The sequence below is a fragment of the Mus pahari genome, chromosome 7 (assembly GCF_900095145.1).
Source record: "Mus pahari chromosome 7, PAHARI_EIJ_v1.1, whole genome shotgun sequence".
In the NCBI taxonomy this organism is placed as follows: Eukaryota; Metazoa; Chordata; class Mammalia; order Rodentia; family Muridae; genus Mus; species Mus pahari.
Genome location: NC_034596.1, coordinates 34863684 through 34889332, shown reverse-complemented (window position 1 = coordinate 34889332; position 25649 = coordinate 34863684). Strand labels below are relative to the sequence as shown.

General features: G+C 38.1%; 1 protein-coding gene across 1 annotated transcript in view; it reads right to left on the bottom strand.

Annotated features, from left to right (window-relative positions):
- The window catches only part of Crppa (CDP-L-ribitol pyrophosphorylase A), a 274837-nt gene that overhangs the window by 100286 nt on the left and 148902 nt on the right, over positions 1-25649 (bottom strand). Inside the window, exon 9 of the mRNA XM_021202203.1 lies at positions 23779-23910. Within this exon, the coding sequence (XP_021057862.1) occupies positions 23779-23910 (132 nt within the window). The remainder of the gene's footprint in view (positions 1-23778; positions 23911-25649) is intronic.

Genomic DNA, 25649 nt, shown 5'->3' with positions numbered 1-25649 from the left:
CGGAGCAAATATCTGTACCCCATTTTTAATAGGGTTATTTGATTGTCTAGAGTCTAATTTCTTGAGTTCTTTTTATATATGGGATATTATCCCTCTATCAAATGTAGGATTAGTAAGGATCATTTCCCAATCTGTTGGTTGTCATTTTGTCCTATTGACAGTGTCCTTTGCCTTACAGAAGCTTTGCAATTTTAGGAGGTCCCATTTGTCAATTCTTGATCTTAGAGCATAAGCCATTGGTGTCTTGTTCAGGAACTTTTCACCTGTGCCCATGTAACCGAGGCTCTTCCCACTTTCTCTTCTATTAGTTTCAGTGTATCAGGTTTTATGTAGGGTTTCTTAATCCACCTGGACTTGAGCTTTGTACAAGGAGATAAGAATGGATCAATTCACATTCTTCTACATGTTAACTGCCAGTTTAACAGGACCATTTGTTGAAAATGCTGTCTTTTTTCCACTGGATGGTTTTAGATCCCTTGTCAAAGATCAAGTGACCATGGGTGTGTGAGTTCATTTCTGGGTCTTCAATTCTATTCCATTAATCTTCCTGCCTGTCTCTGTACCAATATCATGCCGTCTTTATCACTGTTGCTCTGAAGGACAGCTTGAGGTCAGGGATGGTGATGCCCCCAGAATGTTCAACATCCTTAGTCATCAGGGAAATGAAAATTAAAACAATCTTGAATTCCACCTCACACCAGTCAGAATGACTAAGATCAAAAACTCAGGTGACAGCAGATGCAGGCAAGGATGTGGAGAAAATGGAACACTCCTCCATTGTTGGTGGGATTGCAAGCTGGAACAACCACTCTGGAAATCAGTCTGGCAGTTCCTCAGAAAATTGGACATAGTACTACCAGAGGACCCAGCAATACCTCTTCTGGGCATATACCCAGAAGATCTTCCAACTGGTAATAAGGACACATGCTTCACTATGTTCATAGCAGCCTTATTTATAATAGCCAGAAGCTAGAAAGAACCCAGATGTCCCTCAACAGAGAAATGGATACAGAAAATGTGGTACATATATACAATAGAGTACTATTCAGCTATTAAAAACAATGTTAGTATGGCCTATTTGGCTAGATACAGGCCAATTTGAGAAACTGTTAAAGAAAAAAATAAGTGGATTACAAGTGCCTGCACTCAGATGTACTTGCACACTGTATGCTTATGCACATTTATGAAAACAGACACATACACATGCAACAGGGGAAATGCCCGTGAAACGTTCAAAGCTTATACTGATTTTGACTAGGCTAGCAACATCGTCTACAGAATCACTTCTCACTTGGCTAGTTTGGAAACAACTCAGCAAATGAGCATCAGGTTAAGAATGAGCTACTAGACACATATACATGAAAAATCTGAATCAACAACACAGCCAAAGGCATAGTCCTGCCCCAAATGAATATTTATGTTGCCAAGTACCACACAGGTTGAATTAAACACAAATGTTTGAATTTCATATTGATAGCCCATCTGACAGCAATATCACAAGATCAAAATCCAACATGATACAAAACAAATCATCAAGAACTTGTACTTAGTGCGCGGAAATAAAACAAAGACTAGCAGTAACCACAGAAGCAAGGCTTTGCTGAATGCTGAAACATAATGCAGATTACATGCAGAACCCAGAGTAAAAGCACACATAGCACATGGTGAAGTATCAGGCTTGGAAAGGCTTTTATACGCACACAAGTGTTCATCCTATAAAAGCCTATCATGTATGTTTCTGTGTTCTAAAATTACATAAGCAGCATTCACCTCCATCTAAAAGTATTCAATATTAAACAGCAGTGAGGGAATTTTACAGATGACGATATATATTTGTCTCTCATAAGCTTTGGTACAGCATAGTGTATTACCTATGATTAAAATGTACAAAGGATGGAGTAGATCGATAGCTCAGCAGTTAGGATACTAAGTTGCTCTTGCAGAAGGCCTAGATTCAGTTCCCAGCACCCAGAAGGTGTGGTGGCTCACAATTATCTGTAGCGACAGTTCCAAGGGACTGAATGCTCTCTTCTGACCTCCACAGGAATGAGAAATGTATGTGATACACATACATACATACATACATACATACAGGCATTCACTCAAACACATAAAAATTACATAAATACTCAAAATGACACAGCTACATTAGACTACATTTTCCAATACTAGGCTACAGTGAAAATAATCCTCCCAAACAAATAAATGTCAAGCAAGTTTGGAAATGGAGAGGCCAGACTTCTCACTGTTATTGTGTGTGTACTTTCACACAGGTCTGTTACAATCGTTCCTCATATTTCATGTGAAGTTGACAGGGCAAAACTACAATGAAAGTCTATCTTCAAATGCTGATCCTAATAGGAAACACCTCTGTTTTGGAAGCACTGATTCCATAACTGTGCAGAAAAGCTTGAAGTTGAAAGTGTGTGAAGGAATAGGAACAAAGGAATTATTTTCATCACTGCTTAGATCATTGTGTTACAAAATGAAACATAACCATAATTAAACAATAAACATTTCTCAACAGACTTATCCTCGTTGGCTTCTCCAAAACAACTGGCAATGAAAAGCAACCTTCCCCAAACCCGCAGGTCTCGTCATGTTATTCTTTTAGTTAAATGTTCAAAGGTTTCCCTTGTCTTTTAGAAATACCAAAGGTTTGACTGCGGTTAGTAGAATTAGCCCCAATCTACAATCTCATCTAGTAAAGATGAGATTTTTCCCAACATGCTCAAGTAAGACAAACCTTTCCAACTTCAAAATCCTAGGCTTTGCTATGGAGCCAAATTTTTAGTATTAATCACCTACAAAGCAAATAATTTGAAACACTGTTAAAGCTATCTTCATCAATTATAACAACTACTTATAGAAGAAAACAATTTAGCATCTCCAAAAATATCTGACACTGCTTGGAATATAGCTGCAGTTCTTCAAGAATATCATTTCATACTCAGAATTTTCAACATTCCTTGCTCCTTCCTAGACAATTTTCACGGCAAATAGAGGAGAAGACTGTTTCTCTTCCAAATCCCCCTTTGTGGTGTGATCCCCAACTGAACTTGGAAACGTGAAGAACATAACATCGCTACAATTCTGATAAGAAATTATCCTAGATGGAACTTGGGGAGACATTCTTGAAATACCATGAACAACAGCAATCACTTAGTTTTAAGTAAAGCAAATTATTTGGGTAATTTAGATTAGCCACATCCCAATTACAGAGGGAAACAATAATCCCTCAAAAAGAGTTAATATGGGACTTCCCATAAAGTACACTTGTAAAACATTCTACATGACACAATAGTAGAAAGGCACCTCTAAAATCAGTTTGCTCCATAAAATTGTTGTATTTAACAGAGCTTGTGATACACATGTTCTCATCCAGTCTCCTATAAATTAAGAAGTACAAACAATTTTACTGTTTTTAAATTTGTTGGCCATATATACTTGGGAATGCACAGAATAGACATTCAGTTATAAGTACCATAATAAGGGAAGAAGCTATGAGCAGATGAAGTAAGAAAAATTAAAACATCATAAAGCACAGACCTGTGGGTGTCTAACCCTTTAAGATAGTCAGTTTTGCTTTCTTCCTTACATAGGTTTCTTCGCACCATCTCTCTTCAAGACTCACATCTTTTCTAACATCTTGTTCCCATTCCCATGGCAGCCAGTAAGCAGACAGAAGGGACCAGGCAGGGGTCGCTATGCCCTTCAAAGCCACAATCCTAACAGCCTAGCTCCCTCCACTAGGAGTGCCATAAGCAGGAGGGCCATAAACTGTCCATTACTTAGTTTTAAGTAAAGCAAATTATTTTGGTAATGCATTTGGTGCACGGACCTTTGGGAAATATTCACAAGCCATTACAAGTTCAAAACATATATCAGAAGAAACAAAAACCCATGAAAATATAGTTCTAGTCAGAAAAATCTGAGTGCCAAGAAAAAAGCATGTTTGCATTTATTCACGTGTTATGTTTTATTTTACTGTATTGACTTCATGAGCAAGATATTTCTAAGGCAAATCAAATGGGATTCAAGAGCATAAGGGACACTTTCCAGTACATGTCATAGTCATACTTAGGAGCATCAAATGGTCAAATGGTCTTATTCACCCTAATGTTAATAAACTTGAGAAACTTCTTGAAATTATTGATTAATTTAAAACACTTTTTAGGTTCTTGGGATTTTTATTATTCAGCATCCATTTTCTAATACACCTGCAGAACAAACCATTTTGTGCAGATGCCACTGGGGATGAAACATCTTAGAGAAGTGGGGTAAAAGGATGAAGCAGGGAATTTTGCAGCTTAAATAATAATTTCTCTTATCACACTGACAGGTTTTTGCAATACCATTATCATCATGCTCTCTCCAAACCTCAGAGATAATTAAAAAAATAAAAACATGAAAACTACTGTTTGCACGGTTGTTGACAGCATAGTATTAGGTGCCCTACAATAATCAATGCCATACACTGATGCCTTCAGGCAGAGGTAATTAAGATAAACTGAAAAAGGAAGGTCCCACAGGGAAAAGAACTGCTCCTTTCTGCCCTTTACCTACCAAGCCAAATTAGATGGGTAACAGAAACAGAGAGAGGCTCGAAGCACTCCTTCTCCTCGGCCAAGCATCTATACGGCTCTAACTTTCTTACAGGAGTTTATTTTTAAAACTGACTCACTCTTTATGCCGTGCCTTTCTCTTCCTTCCAGCCACTGGGATGACCAGAGCACACTCTGCTCTGAGCTTGTGGGATGCCCTGGTCCATGCTAATCCACCATTGAGATGAACATTTCCCAGGACTGAGGAGGGTCTTGGCCTACTGCCTAAAGTGATGTCAAATCTCATGAAATTTCCAGACTGCCCTTAACGCAGTTAGAAAAGATAGAGAAATCCTCAAGTTTGACCAATTGCCTTTAATGTCACCCTCCGAGAGTCCTGCGCCTGGCTGTGAATGCTCCAATATAAGAAGCCTCTTTCCTTTTTATGACACTCAAACTATCTCTGGAAGGTCTACTCCTTAGTCCTCTCCAGCCATCCCATCCAGACAGAAATTGACAGCTTGCTTTCACTGAATTCTCAGCTCTTAGTTGTGCCCACAGAATTGATAAAATGACTGGATAAGACCATCAATAGTCCATGAAACTATTCTGTAGTTTCAATGAGTCTGAAAGTTTCAATGCATCTGAAAGTACCCAGCACACAGTAGTCAATCAATATTTATCTTCTCATATGTACGCAAGTACTTTTAACTAGGCTGAGCATGGACAGGAAGAAAAGATAGATACATGACTTGAGTGAGCATGGAACCTTAAGCTAATTAGAAAGGAATACTGTGGATGGGAATATATGCATCCAAGATAAACCCAACAGTGCTTGCAACAATGTGCCTGAATGAATTCGAAGCCATGGGCATATCTATAGAAATCGCAGATTTAACCTCTAAAATTAGAGAATTAAGTCGCAGTCCAATACAAAAAAAAAAAAGCTATCTTCACAGCTCATATAAGGACTGGTCCTAGCACCTGATACTTTCTGATTACACAAATGCAGTAATATGTCCTGCTTTTAATTCTCCCTGAGAAGTCAGCTAGATCATTCTGAATAAAGCTACTGCTATTGCAGGGCACTGCCTTCTCATGGCCGAATGATGCATTCCTATCATATACAAAACAAGCAAACCTCATTGGGTGGTTACTCAAATTATTGAAATGATAACTATCTTGTTTGGTGACACACGGCAGGGCTGTGTTTACTTGACAATATTATTGAGAATAAAAATTAAAATCTTAAAAACAAAAGAAGCAAAAGCAACAACAACAAGAAGAACCTTCCTACATCTCAGGTCAGCCAGAATCAGGTAAACCTGCTAAACATGGAGCACCTACATGATGAATGCACCATTGTGCGTGTGATCGATGCTCCAGGGCAAGAAGGAGAGCCTAGTTATGAAACAGAACCACCACCTGGGCACAAGAACTGCTGCAGGGTAGAGGTGTGAGCGTGAACAGTAGGCTTTCCACCCTATGCAATATTGAGTATTTAATCTTTTAATGGAAGCACACATACAACATATAGCACTGTCTCCCAGGCAAAGCAAGCACAAAACAATAAAATAGTTACAACTCGGGAACTCTGTTCAGCTGGAAAATTGGCAGTCTGCATATCTAGTTTTATATAACACAATGATGACAGTGAAATCCTAACCGCTATGCCTAACACACAGCAAAACTTCAGAAGACTCTCAGCAATGCAAAGCCACATCACCAGAATGACTCCAGCAACCCTCAGAGAGCTCAATTTTTCCAGGCACCAACAGTTGACAATCTTCCTCACCTCCAGGTCTTTGAGATGATGCACCTTCAACTCAGGTGAGTCTTTGGAAACTAATTCATCTGGAAGGACAGGTCCTGCCCTAACCTCCACAGGAAGTGGGATTCTAATTTAATTGCCAAATGGCTGACACAACTTGTTCAATCACACTTATACTAGCCAACCCTTTGTAACTTTTTCAATACAGGTGTGCTGTCTTCCATCAAATCTCCTTCATTTCCCCCTTTACAATGCTCAGTCACCTCCTGCACAGGAATAGATCTCAGCCCTTTATCTTCCTGTGAGATAGTTGCTCAACAATATATGGCTCACTGCTTTATCTGATAATCTGGTTTTATCTTTAATGTAGTGACTGCCTTTGCTTCAATGGGAAAAAAATGTCCAGTGGCTCCTAAATTTCTAAAGTCCACATTGACAGTACAGCATAAAAATTTCCAGTGAAATGTAGAAGAACGCATAAACCAGCTACTTATTTATTTAGTGTCCTCTTCTAAAACTTTATAAAACATAGACATATATGCTATCTAGTTGGCTAAAGGTTCAGCCTTATAAGATCAGTGTCCCCTGATAAGGAAGAAAATATTAATTCTATAAAATAAGCTAAGACCTTATTTATTATAATTACCAAAAAAAACCCACCTTCCATTTCTACATAGTATTCACTAGAGATCATTCACCATTTCAGTGATTACAAGTCATACTTCAATGTAACAAGAATTAGATGACTGTTATACACTGTCTTATCAAAGTTATTGTTAACCTCCCAACTCCTTATCCACAGAATATTTCAAAAATCCATCTTCTACATTAAGAGGGATATTTGGTCATCATAATGACTACATGTAAGATGAAGAACTTGAAACACTCCAGAGAGAATCTAAATTAAATATTTTTTCAAAACATTCCCATTTATATAAAGTGAAATGACATATGAAGTTCTATAGCTATTTGATACATAGAAATTTGATCTTCAACTAAAAGTACAAAGTTGGTTTTCGGGGTTTTATTTGGTTGGCTGTTTTGTTTTGTTTTGTTTGCCTAATTTGATATCTACACAGTATATAATTAAGCTGCAACAGCCTTATGCCTTAAGATTTCTGAAAAGTCCATGAACATTTAAAATCTCAAGGCTTTTTAAAAGAGTGAGAAATATATACATCTAAATGGCTTATTGTGCCATTAATAAATTGGCATATTACCAACTCCCTTAAGCAACAATGCAATCCTGCCAGAGAATGTTCGCACGGTCTGTGGAGACAAAGCATGCAGAGACCTGAAGCAGAGTCTCTCAGGCTCAGATAGCAAGAGCTGGCATTGCTTAACTGCTCACCAGGAAGAGGGAGGTGCTGAACTCATCAGTCCAACATGACTAGTAGGTTTGTTCATTTGCAATACTTTATTCTATGCATTTCTCTCAGTACTTCTGAGCAATGTATAGAAACAAGCCCCAGTGCCCTTATTTAACACATCAATAAATCAAACACATTGTGAAATAAATGAACACGATACTCATTTTTCTATAAACTTAGAGATCAAGGGAACACATTCATAACAAGATCACTCATTACAATGCATTCAAAGATTACTAATAGGATCCCTCATTATGATGCTGTAACAAACAAGATCAGTCATTTCAACACAGCCATTGAGGTTTCTAAGAATTTTTAAAACTTATGTTGAAATAAAAAGTATATAAATATCTTTATTCTGTATGTAAAACCTTTAAGATCCTTAACAATTTTGCCTGTAATTTCTTAATCAGTATTCTTTTCAAATTGCAAGCAAAGATCCAGGGGTTCCCCACCTCTTTTCTGCCCTCTCCACCCTAACCCTCAGACTTCTATGCTAGATCGGGGACCCAGGACAAGGCTGACTAGAAATGGAAACTGGGGGCATTCTTTTCTCGTGTGTCAGCGCACAGACAATATCCTAACATTGTCTTAGCATACTAAATGTGATACATTACTTATATTTCTAGAATCTAATTTTTCAAATATAATCTAACCATGCTCTAGGTTTGCTAGGAATGTATCACGATTGGAGGTGAAATTGTGCCACATGTCTCTTCTCTAATTATTGAAATGATATCAACACTTATATTTAAAATGGATATATGTAAAATTACTGATTGGAAGTTTACTTAATAAACTGTATAAATTCCTGAAATAAACAAATTTGTATAAATTCAATCCATTGTGGCGTCTATATATGGTATAATCAGCATTCTCTTGATGTTTTAAATACTTTCATGAATATACTATGAATAAAGTGAAGAAATACAATATGATAAATAAAACAAAGGCACATCAATTTAGGGTACTCTCTAAATACTTGTCTTTGTGGTCTTACACACCAATCCATCAACAAATAGCTAACAGGAATATTCTGAGTACTACAAGTAGAGCAAGGAACTAGAGAACAAAAACTACAAACAGCAACCCAGAGCCCCTCTGTGTTTAGGGTCATACTGAAGTTGTACATACGAATCAGCACTGTAGTCCATAGTATGTAAGAATATTACAGCAAAAAGGTTAGGGAAAGATAAGACTCTCTTAGGTGAGAAAAGAGTTCATTAGACATTAGCTGTAGGCTAAAGCCAAGATAACCAAGAAACCTACGCACTATGGTAAAGCACTACAGATATACAGAAGCCCTTACTTTTTCTATTGGGCAAAAGACTCCTGTTTCAAGCCTAACAGACATTGTAGAAATAGTAGTTTTACAAACTCCTACTTGCTTCCAGTATAGCAAAAGCAAAAATGGTATTTACGGCATGAACTATGGCTTTCTTTTTGTCTAGGGAGAATCCTAGAAAGAAGTGAAGGGAAATGGATATTACTATTATAATGGTTAATTGGTTTTGTTAAAATTTCCTAAGGTTTGGAACTATTTTAGCAAGATAGAGTTTACAGTATATTTCACAATACTTAAAAATCACCGTGGTTGGCAATATTTCTAGAAAAGTCTGTATAAGACACCCTGAAAATATGATCTTTCATAACATCATTTAAAATTATTAAGTAAGCACCAAAAATTTATAAAATATGGGCATAACTGTTTACTGTATATTTTCTCATTTACTTCTCAAATCACAAGTCTGTAATGACCTATTGCTTATGCATGCCCAACATTCATCCTTTGGGAATGGTACCACAAATGTCTTTGAGGGATGGATTGTATATTGTACCATTATGCCATCCATGGGCTTTGTATACTTGGCTTCTAAATTTGGATTGCTGAGGAGAGAGAATTTCACAAAGCTTTTCCAATTAGTATTTGAGATAACATTTAAAGCTCATAAAGCAATTTTCCCTTTTTCTGCCCGTGGAAGTCAGAGTATATAACACTGAAATTAAAATTGGTGGATTCAATGAAAAAAATCACAACCAGGGAAGCTTTTAGTATTTCTACAGATCTTGTAAAATCTTCATTTGTTATTATTTTAAGTGTATGGGTGTTTTGCCTGCATCTATATATGTGCACCACATATGTGCCTTCCCTTGGAGGCCAAAAGAAGGTGCCAGAACCCATGTACACGGAGTTACAGACAGTTGTGAGTTTCTGTGTGGTTGCTGGGAAGCAAGCCCTGGTCCTCTGGAAGAACAGCCAGCAGTGCTTATGACCACTGAAGAATCCCTTCATCCCCACCTACTAATGATTTAGTATTTATTTGCTGCTCATTTTAGTTATAAATTGACCCAACTCACAAGATCTAATGAGAAAACCCTCTTCTGTCTTGTTTTAGGACATATGTTGTTTGTTTGCTTCTTATGAGTTCAACAAATATTATCGCTGACACAGGAAACCTCAAAGAAGCCACTAGCATTCCAAAAGCTTGTGTTCCACACACCCAACCATACTAAAGAAGGCCCAACAGCTACTTCTGACACCATCCTGTGATGTCCGAAAGATATTTTCCATCATTGAACGAGCTTAAAATTATGGTCTTCTCCCCTAGTGCCTTAGAAAAATCAGCATATAGCTTAAAAGAAGTAAAAGACACGCATGGTGAGATACAAGACTTAAAATATTATTTGTTAAGAAAATCCTCAGGATTTTATTGTCCAACCTAGTGTTCTTAGTTTATTTAAAATAAACAACTTATATTTTATCAAAAACGGGTATTTAAAAAATAAGATCAAAGGATCACAATTAAGGACAGTTTTCATGCTTCGTTATAACACAGCAGAGGCACCATGGACAGGAAAGAAAGAGGACAGGACAGGAGCAAAGGCACCACTGCTAGAGATAACTGTCAAGGAACAGCACTAAACTGTTCACCCAACACTAATGTTACCTTCCTCAATACTGCTGCTTCCAGGATCAAACTCACCTCAGAGAAACCATGAGGAAGAAATTTAAGCTAAGTCTTTGGCCAAGACACTTCTGGAAAGTTATGAAGACCCCTACCAATAGTGTTTGCATCACCACGTCCTCTGATCCTTTTTAGGCTAAATGCAATGCTTTCCCTGTTGAAAGTGCTGTGGAAATCCAAAAAGCCATGTCACTGCAGGCTTTAATCTTTGGTCTTGGATTAGTGTACTTTTGGAGAAAAATTATATAACCATTCCATTTTTTTTTCAGGTAAAAAGGTAGATTTAGAGATCATGCTTAATCATTCTTCCATGATTGAGAATTGAACTCATTAATTAAATTTGCGGTAACATTTCTTTCAAGGGCTTTAGTTTGTATCTACTCACAATGGTGAGAAATATACAATTAAGTCTGGCCTGATGCAGGATTTTCTTAAATTAAAAACAAAAAAAAATAGACCACCCTCCCTGGAGAGACAAAATCCTTTAATTGCATCAAAACATCTTAAATATGGAGTCAGAAATTTAATAAAGGGATAAGAGGATTAGAGAGAAGAATATAGTACAATTAGAAGTAAGCCCAAATTTATTTAGCAAAACTTATTCCTACTTAAAATTCAAAGGTGAATAGTTCTAGTCAGAGCCTATCACCAGTAAGCAAGAAAGAAATGAATTTTTAATAAAATGGAGTTGAAAACAATGCATAATACAGACACATTAAAAACCTTTCTATGCATGTGTTTACCCACCCAAAATTGCTTGTAGCTTTCTACTTAGTGGCTCCAATCTTTTCTTAACAGTATATTCCCTTCTCTAAAATCAAAATGCATTTTAATAATCTATCCATATACTACTGGACAACTAGGTGAATAATTCCTTGCTACAGTGGATGAAGGAAAAAAAAAAAGTAGGGCTGTAAATATTTCTATAGTACGGTGTAGAGTTCTCTGGATATATGACCAGGAGTGAAATAGCTACAGTGAGTTGTGTCTCCTAGAAATGACAGGGAAGCTACATCTATACATAAATACATACATATATTGCATTTATATATGTATGCAAATATATACATACATACATATATGTGTTATGATAGTAATCAAAGAAGATGCTTTCAATTTGAGAGAGATTAGGACTGGACATAAGATGAATTGAAGGAAGGGAAGGATGGGACCAAGTGAAATAGTTATATTTTAGTTAAAAACGTATCAGTACTCATTATATACACACTCGCACATGCACATACACATGCATGCACACACATACATGCACATGCACACACACACATATGATTAGCACACACACACACACACACACACACACACACACACACACACACATACTTGATAGTAAAACTCTAAAGCCCAGTGTGAACACGTACAGCACCAGAAAGGCTATTCTAATGGCATAGAATTTTTATTTGCAACTATTAAACAATAAAGTTTAATAAATAAAAAGTACAAAATTAAACATAAGACTCAATTTTAGTGTTTCATTTTATTCCTTTTTTTCATTTTCAGGATTTTGTTTTTCATCATGTATATGAGGCAAGAGGCATGCACATGTGAGTGCCAGTGACTCCTGATGCCAGAGACCTCAGATTGTCCTGGAGCTAGAATTACAAGTGGTTGTAAGCTACTCTGGATGCTGGGAAATAAACAAGGGTCCTGGGCCAATACAGTGTTTAATGTCCACCTCTGAGCCATCCCTTCAGCGCCCCTTCATAATTTAAAGTCTTCCTGGTAAATAAACAAAATATTAATCATGCCCAACAGGCTGAATTTCTTATGCACCCACCTGAGTATATACTTTGAAATATTTGTCTATCTGTTAGTCTAAAATTAAAATTCCAAATAATTTTATTTAAAACAATAGTAAAATGCAAAATATCATAATACACAATTTTAACTGAAAGGGTGGCCATTTTTGTTGTACTTTTATTGAACTTACTTTCCCTATGTTCTTCCTGACAGAGTCAGAATGATATAGTGACTACAAATTACAAATCATGGCAGAAATTAACAATCATGAATGGTGTCTTTGTAAAACATCTGTTTTTCCTGCCCATTAAGAACAAGAGTATAAAAGGAGTTACTGTTGATATGTCTGTTAGTCAAGCAAATCATAGCCTAATAGCATCCGTGTATACTCATCAAGAGGAAATCGAAGCTTAATTAAAATAGATTTCCTCATCACTTGCCAAAGGTGAGTAATTTGACGGAGGAAAAACTAATAAACACCCCATTTTCTATACACAAGCTTGCAGCAGCCATTGCTCCTTTCTCTCTGAATCTCCGTGGAGAACGTACCTCACTGTTCTCACTGTGGTCCTATCAGCGATGCAGCAACCATTGCTCCTTTCTCTCTGAATCTCCGTGGAGAACGTACCTCACTGTTCTCACTGTGGTCCTATCCGCGATGCAGCAACCATTGCTCCTTTCTCTCTGAATCTCCGTGGAGAACGTACCTCACTGTTCTCACTGTGGTCCTATCCGCGATGCAGCAGCCATTGCTCCTTTCTCTCTGAATCTCCGTGGAGAACGTACCTCACTGTTCTCACTGTGGTCCTATCCGCGATGCGAAGAGGATGTTTTGGATAGGACTACCCTCCCAGGCCAAGCAGCCACCATCTTAAGGTGCTCAGCTGTGCCCATGTGGGAAAGATCATCTCAACTGGGCTTACTGACTATTGACACCCCCTACCCCCTTATAGAGAGGGTGAAGAAGGTCATAAGACAGGCACCACAATATCCAGCCATTCCGTGTCACCTGCTGTTTGCAACCCTGTCCACATTGCAGGCGGCCTCGGAGAGGAGCTAGAATGATAAACCTGGGAAGACTAGAGGAAGGGGCCATCCCTGTAGCTTTGGGAAAGCCTTCATCCTTGTAGGTAAAATCTTTCCAATGTACCCCTTTTGGAGGAACTCTCATTCTCCAGTTTATACCTATCATTTGTTTCTCCAGGGAAGCTTGGCTAAATATTACCTCCTTGATTTGTCCTTGGGACCCCAGGAGGAGGATGAGCTATTCCTTACCATTCTCCATGGAATGAAATTTTAGCAATGGATTCTGAGAGACTGAGACCACAACATCCGATTATACAGACAATCGACTTCTGTAAAGTAACAAGTGGGACAGAAAACAAGAAATTCGGGAGGACTAAAATCTCTCCAAAATCATTCCTGGAAAACTGTCCTTAGACAAATTATTTTACTTTTATTTAAGTTAATTATTTTGGATCTAAGTTATATACAATAAATATCTAATGGTCAATATCCCCCATATGTCTTTGTGCTTTGACTTAGAATGTCACTCCTCACTCCCACCCCTCCAAGGCTAGCAAAGCCACGACCCTGTGATGTGCTGCACTTTAAACACTATAGCTGTAGCATTCGGTATACAGATGCTCCTCCAGTTTGGCTGATTAGTGCTTCATAAATTAAAACAAACTGAGAAAGATAGCTTTTTCACTCAACCGGTACCTAAAGAAAGTCTTCACAAAATGACTATCAACAGGTATTTTTCACACGAATATAACACACTTTATTTGCAAGAACAGAAATAACAGCACACACACTTCTAAACTCCCTATTTTCCCATGGACTGCTTATAAAGTTTGTTTTTAGCCTATTATTTGTAATATTTCCATTTCAATGTGATAACATGAATTTGATAAAGTTTAAATTAAGTCATACGTTTAAGTTTTCATTTACATTAGTAGTAGGGTAGTGGATATATTGGGATGTATCTAGGCAGTCAGATCACTCAGAGTAAAATGTCTGCTTCTTGTAACTCCATAAGCAAGTCTTCCCTGAAGGTCAGCAGTAGTCAGCCATAGAGTTCCTTATGTGGCAACTCTATTTTCAGAACGTACTGGGACCTAACACTTTCAAGGTCGTATTTTTTTTTAAAGTAATGGATCTCAACATTCTCACGTGAGACATTGCCATATTACAGGAATTATTTTGTAATAATTCAGAACTTGTGAATCTAAATGAAGTATTATAGTTGCCTATAAATATATGCATTCTAAGTTGATATAATGTTCTAAAAACAATTCTTAAATGGGGGCTTGGTATGGAAAAATAATGAACATTTTCATATTTTGATAAATTGGTATTTTATTCTCAATCTATTCAAAGAAACTCCAACACATATATATGTATAACACTATTTTCTGGATTTTTGTGATATTTGTTTTTCTATACTGAAATGGTTTTAACATATTAAGTTGAATGAAACAAGCTGTTTATAATCGACAAATCTGAGATAATATATGGAATTATACAACTGCCTCCCATTTTTATGGTATTTCAAGTTATTCTCCACATCAGTTTCCTAAGCATGTGGGACTATGGGCCTATAATACTACTTACTGCCTGCAAGCTCCTGTGATTTTTCTCATAATTTTGGACACAAACTGTGAGTCTACTATTACTACGTAAAAAGGTACAGTAGACCTCTGGTGGATTTCCTTACTCCCTACACAGGATTTCCTGCATCATGTGAGTTGGCTTGGCAGACAAGTAAACACTACCCATGATTTCTTTTAAACTCTTCTAACATAGTTTGTCAAATGACCTACAGCTAAGTCTTTTCAAATGTAATAAGAGAGAGGGAGTAGGAAGAAAGAAAGGAAGAGAGGGGAGAGTGAGAGGGATCTGAGGGGAAGAGGGAGAGGGAGAGAGTTTATATAGTACAAATTGGTTGATTATGTGAAATCATATACCCTTGTAATTCCAAATTTTGTTCATCTCCCAGGCTGTGAACTCCAGGAGAACTGAAGCCAACTGAATCTGAAGTTTGACCTTGTACTCCTCACGGTGGGGAGTTTGCTGGAGATAATGGTAAGTCAGCAAGCAAGTTGAGTGGCTAGGCTTGGGATGGAGGAAAGGATTAGAAAGAAAATTTAAAATGCAAAGCTTGAGGTTGAACCAGATGAAGCTAGAATGCTGTAAAATGCCTTTGAAGGTTCTTTGGAATGCATGACATATTTAAAACGTTTATTTTTATTAGTATGTTTTATTTAAAGTTGGTATCTAAGAGGATATGGCTATTTATAATTGAGAAAAATTTTAAGTGAGGAGATCATCATATAGTTGAAAATCAAAACCAAAATTATGGCTGAATAAGCTCTTTTCACTATTCTTATTCTTTCAAAAACTCACACACAACTTACCTGTTTCCTCAATAAAAAGTAAAATTAGGAAATAATGATGCCCCTCTATTGCCTGGCAGGGATGAAGTGAAAGTAATTGGAAACACACTGTATAATTCATATTCATTCATTTCTTTCTTTCTCTCTCTCTCTCTCTCTCTCTCTCTCTCTCTCTCTCTCTCTCTCTCTGGATTTCTATATTCCACTGTACCTACCTAGCTATTACCAATATATTCACACGTCCAATGAGAGAACACATATGTAATTTAGGTATATATATATTTGAAGTATATGCATGTATAAACTAAATATGCTTTTCATATTTAAATATTTAAAGGCCTATTTCATTTTTTATATATTAAGCATTTTATTTGTTTGCATTTCAAATATTGTCTCTCAGGTCTTTCCTCCACGATCCCCCAACTCCATACCTCTCCCCTCTGCCTCTAAGAGGGTGCTCCCACACCCATCCACCCACTCCCACCTCACCCTTCTAGCATCCTCCCTTTCTGGACCATCAAGCCGCCATAGGACCAATTGCCTCACCTCCCACTGATGCCAGATGAGGTAGTCCTCTGCTACATATGTAGCAGGAGCCATGGAGCCACCCATGTGTACTCTTCAGTTGGTGATTTAATCCATGCGAGCCCTGGGTGGTCCAGTTAAGTGATACTTTTGTTCTTCCTATGGGGTTGTAATCCCCTTCAGCTCTTCAGCCCTTCCCCTAACTCTTCCACTGTGGTTCCCCAGCTCAATCCAATGGTTGGCTGTGAGTATCTGCATATGTCTTAGGTGCTGGCAGAGCCTCTCAGAGGACAGCCATACCAGGCTCCTGTCTGCAAGCACATGTTGGCATCGGCAATAGTGTAAGGGTTTGGTGTCTGTAGACAGAATGAATCACATGGTGGGACAATCTCTGGATGGCCACCTATCTAAAAAATTTTAACCCAGAATTATCCCTGTCTAAAGAAAATACAGGGACAAAAATGGAGCAGAGGCTGAAGGCCTATTTCATTTTTAACTACACATATTTACATGGAGACAGTCAGCAATAAATTCGGTATGCAATCTATTATATTAGCACTTCACTAGCATTGTGGTTGGCAGAATCTGATGTGGCTTCAACTGCCACACCCAGTATCTGTGCCTGCCTGGAACAGCCTCCAGGAGTGAGGGCGGGGCCTGGGAACTTGCCTCTGATTCACAGAAAAAAGCAGTGAGAGTTGTTGCTTGGCTACAAAGTCAAGGAGAGTGGGTGTTCCCTTTGCCTGCTGGAAGACCCTCTGTGAAGAAGTTCCTGTGAGAAGGAAGAACTGAGTGCAAGAAGAGCCCACAGTGAATGCACTGAGTTGGATCACTTCTAAGGAGGGCCTAGGGTGACTGCAGTCCTGACAGAGACCCAGAGAATACAGGTTTCCATTTTCAGACATAATTTGTTCCTTTTTACCACAAAGAAAAGAGATATGTAACAAATCAGCGTGTCTGATGCTGCATTTTATTCGGATATACCCCCAAAACCTGATCTTATTGCTAATTTTAGTGTTTGCCAAATGAGACAAACAAAGTCCCTAAAAATAATTTTGTTTTCAAACTTAGACAACACTGAAGACATTATTTTCATGACTTCCATACTTTCCCAAACAACTTACTCTGAGCAATAAAAAGACAAGTAATATTGACAAGAAAAACTAATTTTTCTCATCAAGAAGAAAGAAAGACACAGAGAGAGAGAGACACACAGAGAGAGACAGAGGGAGGAGAGGGGAAGCTATTGGGTGTGCATGACTCAGTGCTGCAGAAAGAGTCATGTGTTCACTCAGTTACACTAATCAAATTCCACAAAACTTCTCACTGATGAAAGCAAGACTAACCTCCTCTAATCTCGCTCCATGTTTTTCTTTGTTCGTGGGTTTCTTTGTTCCATGTTTGGCAGCATAAAGACACACCTGTAGCTGGACTTTTGGCTGCTTCCTGGGTTCCCTTCTATGACCCTTCCCTACCTTATTTCTTCCAACCCTCAAAACTCAGTAAGGGAAAAAGAAGGCTAGAGGGGAAAGGGGGGCATCTTGTTAGACTGCTCCCAGTTGATCGGAGAGTTCCTTCAGGCAAGTTTGAGCTTCACTGTCAGTTTATCTCCAACCAGCGCCAGCCACCTGCAAGCAGGAGCAGCAGGAGCAGCAGGAGCAGCAGGAGCAGCAGGGGCAGCAGGAGCAGCAGGGGCAGCAGGAGCAGCAGGGGCAGCAGGGGCAGCAGGGGCAGCAGGAGCAGCAGGAGCAGCAGCAGGGGCAGTGGCTGCCACCACTCTAACATTTTAATACCCTCTCAAGAGTCCCCTGAATTCCTGAATTCCTGAATTCCGAACATCATACACCTGTAAGACGGGCAGAACAGCACCCCTGCTAGAGCATGCAGCCATCAGTCACCTGCTGTGGACAGTCTGAAGCAGTCCTACATCCCACACTTGGGATTAAAGCAAAAACATATTCCTATAACATTTCTGTGCTTAAAGAAACCAACATTCTTACTACACATACCTACTTACTGTGTGAAAATCCTGTTCCCTTGAAGGGTGATACCAAATAAAACTTCAGGATAGAAAAGACATTCCAGTCTTTGGACACAATGATATCTTAGAGATGTTGGACTTGTTTGTGTATTTCCTAGCAAGGGCACTTGCAATAATTACATAGATTCAGAATCCCGAATGTCTCTAGATATCCTTCAGAGAGCACGCAAGGCCTTCAAAGCTGACAACAAAGCATAATAGCATTTAACCCGTCACATATAGTATATTTGTGATGTAAGACTTACTTACATAATTTAATTTAGTGTTGCTACTAAGCTTTGCTCTTTACTTTCATATCTTGTTTTGGGGAATTTATATGACTTTCCTAAGTCTCTCACAAATAATTATTAAGCAAGAATGTACAGAAATGCTTTGTTAACTTCTTTTTTACTGTCTGACCTCCTTATCTGTAGTAACATAAAAGTTGGAATTCAGAAGCAGAGTCAATGTGACGGAGCCTAAACTCCAGTCTTCAGACAGAGCAGCCTTCTGGGGCTCTGCTGACTGCCACAGACAGTCCTTTCTAGTGTCCCACTGATGAAAGTGCTCACAAACTCAAGCATTCCTTTCTAAACTCCATTGCCTCCGATCCAAACCACCAGAGGACTGTTAGCAGGAAGAAAGAAAAATGAGAACCTCTGGCCTGGTGGTGGTGGCACACACCTTCAAAGCCAGCACTCCAGAGGCAGAGGCAGCTCTAAGTTCGAGATCAGCCTGGACTACGGAATGACTTCCAGGAAAGCCAGGACTACACATAGGAACTCTGTTTCAGAAAACAAAAAGAGAGGAGGAAATCTATAGACTAAATCCTACAGCACCCTTCCCTGTTGAGATGTTTCTGTTTATTGTTGTTATTATTGTTGTTGTTAGTATTATTATTACTATTGTTGTTGTTGTTGCTGTTGCCCGTTCTGGATAAATTGAGCTCTCTTCTGTTTGCTTTTTATTTTTATCATGATGTTAAAATAAATTAACATTGCTTCTCTAATCTAAAGTACATTAACCCTAAGACATAATTTAACAGTGAAATAAAAACATAGTACACTAAAACTCTCATGGTCATACAAGGGAAAGAAAAAAGCCACTAGCTTCAGGTTTGAGATTTGACACCTGTGAGAGTGAGGCCTGCAGTCTCACCTGGCCGAGCCAGCACACCCTCTGGCTCTCCATCTTCTCTGCATACGTGCATTCGGTTCTGTTTGGAGGTTTATTTGGTTGGTTGAGATAGGGTTCCATTATGTAAGTCAGGCTGGATTCAGACTCATAATCTTCCTGCCTTGTTTCCTGAATCCTGAGAGTTTAGGCAAGTCCTACCATGGCCTGCTTCACACAATGGCTCTAAAGTCTAAAGTTTTATAAACACCACATTTGAGCCTTAAAATCTTTACACAAATTGTCAAACACTACACAGTTGTTTCATTGGTGCAGAACCAAACAGACATTGACTCATCAAAATGGTCACATGTTCAGAAAACTCTTTAACCATGAAACCATATGTTTGTTTCAACCTTGAATAACTGAGGTTTTAAAATACATATACAGAGTAGAAAACTACAGGGCTTTATAAACTTTATAGATCTTAAAAGTTTTACTACAGTTCATGAATAAAAAATTATAGAGAATGTATACTTGTAAATATTTATATGAAGAATCCCTATAAAACACTTTAGATATCAATAAACTAGGTCCACGAACTTTGTTATTAGCTTAAAACATTCACGCATTAAATATTAAATCTTAATAAATCCATAAATATATCAGACACAGATTTTCTTAGATAATTAGAATACATTCTTCCAATAGAATTTTTTACTTTTTAACTCAGTGACTTCTGTGGCAAAGTTGGATTAAAACTAAGAAAGAATAAGATTATCTTTTTTAAGACAGTGTCCCAAACTGTTGATCTTCATACTCCAGACATCCAAGTGATGGATGGGCTTACCAGTGTGCTCCAACATCCTTGAGGAGAGTAACCTTTTACTGACCAAGGTACCCTGAGAGACTTTACAGGCCTTTTCTCTTATGGAGACCTGGCTTTGTCGGTCTTGGTTCACAGTCACGGAGATCTGTCTGATAGCCAGCATTGGACTCTTAATGCCTGTTTTCCTGTGAGCACACTTTCCCACCAGGGAACTCTCTCAGGTAGAGGGTCGCATAATCACCTCTTTACACCTCACCGCTTACGTACGCAAAGCATGATGGGTATTGGAATGCTATATTCAGGTTGCGGGATTCAGCAGGTAAAAATTCCCAAGTATTAAGTTAAATTCAAACTGTATAAAAGTAATTTATACCGCATGTGTGTCCCATGTCATATTTGGGGTGTGCTTACTACCAAAAACTATCTGTGGTTTAGGAATTATAGCTACCCAAGGTACCCAGTACTTTAGCTAGCAGCTCCACTCTCCGCTGGACAGTCGGCTGCAGTGCATTTGAGCCATGGAGCTCTGATGTCTCCAGACATTGGATAGGCAATTTGTTTCTTCCATTTCGAGCTTTACCCTAAATAAATTTTATTTTACATTTGCCACCCTGTGGTGTTAACATTCATCCATGATGCTACATGTTATGAACATGGAAAATGATTTATTTATAAGTCCTATCATATTTATATACTATAACCCAAAATTAAGGTATGTTGAGGAGGAAATATTCCTGACCCAAACCTGAGTTCTTACTCTGCCAGTTCTCTGTCTTTGGGCAAGAATATGTGTCTCTTTAGGCCTTGGATAGTTTGCCTTTCATAGCCAATACAGTTTCAACATCTTAGATTTCCAAGATCCCATGTAAACTAAAATGTATCACCAAAAGGCCATGTTTACATATTTTAGAAGCAAAGCTACATCGAAGTTAAAGAAGACTAAAGTACTGCCTAAAAAAAACGCTCTTTATATTTTCAAGACTCACTAACGTGTACAGAGACGCCAATGTCATTCTCAGCTCCAGTTATCTTCCGACTTCACACTTCCATATAGTGTTGCAAATGCCCCACATGCCTGTATTTCTAATGATCGTTATATTAAAGTTTACCAATTTAAAACATATACCTGCAGAGAACGTGACAAATTGTAACTGCATGTAAAAATGCATTCTTTTGCTGATTGCTCACACCTACATACGTTAAAAGATTTTATTTAGTTGTTTATTTTACATTTGCACACAAATATGCGTGTGTACACGCACACATGTGTACAGGTGTATGCACACAACAGAAAACGGTTTCAAATCCCTTGGAGCTGGCCTTACAGGTGGCTGAAACCTGCCCAATGTGGAAGCTGAAAACTAAACTTGGGCCCTCTGCAAGCTCTTTTAAACATAGAGCCATCACTCTATGTTCTACCCATATGCAGGTTTTAAATATCTGTGATTACCTGAAAAGCCCGTAATGAATCAAATTTATTCCAAACCACTCCAAAAGCAACTGTCAGATTTTCTGAACCATCTCCATGAAACCTCAAAGATGCCATCATAAAGTAGCCAGAGGTCTAATGACAGCTATGTATTACAAAAAGGGCAATTCCAACTTCTCCATGAGATTCTCTAAAAGCTGTTTGAAATCCTCTTCCTTTGTACAAAGAATGATTAGGAGTAAAGCATCTTGCCTTCCATTTAACTAAGTGCTGCTACTAGCACAGTAAAAAAAAAAGGCTTTCCTCTAGTTAAGTGCTGTGTTCCACGAGCCACTCGATGCCAGGCACTCATTTTAAGTGCTTAAGTACCATGTACCGGTATAGCGCACTTGATTTCCAATATTACGAAAATGATACAAAATTAAGCAATTTCAGATTTGCCACAGGGCATGGGACATAATTCAACAGGATTTCCCATAAAACAGAAGAGCTCAGTTAAATCTGAAGTTTAAATTCCAACTTGGAAAATAGTTAACACGTTTATCTGAAGCATTCCTGTTTACCGAATCCGGCAGCCTTATGTGAACTATCTAAGAGTTGGCACTTGCTGGCTTACTATTTTCTTGTAGGGTTTTGTTTCCTTAATTTTCTGAAGGGGGGATTTCATACATGAACGATATTTACATCATTTTCTCCCGTCCTTTTCTCCTCTCCAGCTCCTCCTATACCTCCTACCCCCTCTCAAATTAGTCACTGCTCCTTTCATTATTGGTAGATAAACATATGCATATGCATATATATATAACTGCATATATATGTAACAAGTACACACAAAATCTACCGAGGACATAACCTACTGAGGCCATCCAGTGTTGCTCATACCTAAATATGGTTAGGGCTTTTTATTTATCATCAGAGAGTTCATGCCTGGAGAAAACTGACTTTCCCTCTCTTAGCAGCCTATAGCTCCTCATCCAAGGGTGGAACCTTGTGAGATTCCCTCCAATCAGGCTGCTAGGTCAAGGGCTGTTACCCGTATGCAGGTCTTGTTTAGGCAGCCATATTGACATTCCATGGGTGCGGCTTTCCTGCCATGTCTAGAAGACACTGTCAAGCAGCAGGTACTATCAAGTACCCAGTACCCTGGGCCTCTGGTTCTTGAATCTTTCTTTCCCATCTTCCAGGAATTTCCCTGAGCCTTAGGAATAGGAGTTACATTATAGATACATCAATTTTGGCTGAATACGCCTGCTGTCTGTTTGGATTTAATGCCTGCTTAATAGGAGGAAATTTATGTCTGACACTAAATCTAGTCAACTCTCTGTGGGGCAGCAGTCATTGACCCTAGAAGACAACCTACTAGTGCCATTCTCCTAAGTGAATACAATCTCTAACTGTCTTGTAAACAGTTTTCCTTTCTTGTTTCCACAGATAAATGTAGCTCTCACACTCATTAAAGAAGTTTCCATTTGTAATGGATGAACACTGTCACGGAGATCCACAACTGGTCAAAATTCAGTGTTTCCATCTTTTCTCTAAAGTATTTGTTTGGATTTTGATATAAATTTTTATTTTATTTTATTTATGTAATGTGTGAGACACATTACAGCCCATGAAGTGATATGTAAATCCATGTGTATGTGTGTGCATATATGAGAGTTGTATGCATGTTCTCCTGAGTAGAGCATACAAGTGGAGATCTGAGAACACTTCAGGTGTTAGTCCTTCCGTTTACCTTGTCTGAGACATTGCCTGTCCTAGCTGGCATATGCATTGCTGTAGACTCTCCTGTCCCCATGTCCTTTCCCTTTAAGAGCATTGTGCTTAATGAGTCTCCCTATAGCATCAGCTGTGACACAGGTTCTTGTGATTCAAACTCACCTTCTTAATCTTTCCAACAAAAGCTTTCCCTCCTGAACGCTCTAGAGTCCCAGATGAATAATTTTCCAGTCATCGTTTTCTGCACCCTCATCATCCATTTGCTTTATCAAAATCATTTTCCTACTATTAGAAGTATGAAAACATGCGTTTTGTAAATGTTAACACAGTACATACCTGTGAGTAGTTTAGGAGGAGTCCGCTTAATAGAATATTCCTTTCTTTCACTTCCTTTGCTAATCCCCTGATCCACATCAGGCTTTCCATCTTCTGAGCGAGTGGCACTAATGTGAAGTCAAAGCAGTACACCTGAAAGGCAAGCACAAAGCTGTTCTCTTTAGCCTTCTTCATGAGAAAAGTAAAGCTCAAAACACAATGTGATATTTCATTAATTTTGTTAATCCATGTTAATAATTTCCAATGCCTAGTAATAATTTCCACACCTAGTAAGTGGATTGCTCCTCTCTTAAATTTGAGGTAAATATTCAATGGAAATACAACATTGAAAAATACGCTACCACCATTCTGTTGAAAATCATACCAATTACATAAAAATATGATTTCACTAAGTTTAACTAATAATATATTTTTCTTAGTCTATAAAACATTAATTCAAGGAAACATAAATGTACAGTATTTTAGTGTACCTGACATCTCTAATAAATAATTATATCTATAATAAACCCAGAGCATTTTTCTATGGAACATCATTTTTAGCAATATCAGTATTTAAGAAAACATGGCATTAAAAGGCTGGCCACGGGGAGTTTATAATGAGTATATGGGTAACACAAATCGAACCTGGCGTATTTTTTTCTTTTTGTGGGGAGGGTACAAGTGTTGGAACATGGACCTGGGAGGAATTGGAAGCAAAAGTGATCAGGGTACATTGTGTGTAATTCCCAAATAATTAATAATTAATAAATCAAATGATTACAATTTAATTAAAACTTAAGGGATCTCAGAGTGATCTTTCAAGATAATTTGTTAAGTGTAAACATAAATTAGTGGTTCTCAACCTGTGGGTGGTGACCCCTGCAGGGGTTGAAGTTCCCTTTCTCAGGGTCACCTAAGGCCATTGCAAAATGCAGGCTTATAGATGATGAATCATCACAGTAGCAAGATTACAGTTGTGAAGTAGCAACAAAATAATGTTATTGCTGGGGTCATGGCAACATGAATGGGTTGCAACCTTAGGAAGGCTGAGAAGCAGGAGTAGAAATGATACAAAGAACACTGAGAAACATGTGTGCTCTGCTGAAATAACGAATTTAAAATATTTTCCCAGTAGTAGACATGTCCGTATTATATATGCTTACTAACCAGAAACATTTAAAGTGTACGTTCCCCTCATGCTCCTATATGGACACAGCCCTTCTGTCTGGCTCTTCCCTCTGGAAATACATTTCATAGGAATATACATCCTATTATGTTCATGCTACACCATAAAGGAAGTTTTTCCATCCTAATGATGCATTTTCAGGTAAAAATATCTATATTAAACTGTTAATTATTCTTTTATTGCTGGAGATTATGCCTAGCATGCATACAACTTTTGAGTTATGTCCCAAATCCTATAATGTTTATTTTAAAGAGACTTATACAATGATTCTTAGTATACATTTGTTCAATAGATGTTCAACACCAACGTTTAAGAACTTGTCGTTAAATACAGTTAATTGAAAGTATGTACATATAGCTATTTTCTTTTGAAATTTAAATGATATAAGTACAATTATATGCAAAAGAAAGAAATAAGATGACATTGCACAAAGAATCTAAAATAAGAAAAAGGCAAATGTTTTTCAAGAAAATTAAAAGGAGAAGGGCTTTCCAATGAGCTAACCAGCTGCCAGGTAGACAGTGAGAGGATATGACTCTGGGACTTTCTTGGCTCTGCTTCTCTGACAATTCACAAAGGTAGGATTTCCACTGTCTTATGAAGTGATGCTGCTTATGTTAAGAACTGCCGGGCGTGGTGGCACACGCCTTTAATCCCAGCACTCGGGAGGCAGAGGCAGGTGGATTTCTGAGTTCGAGGCCAGACT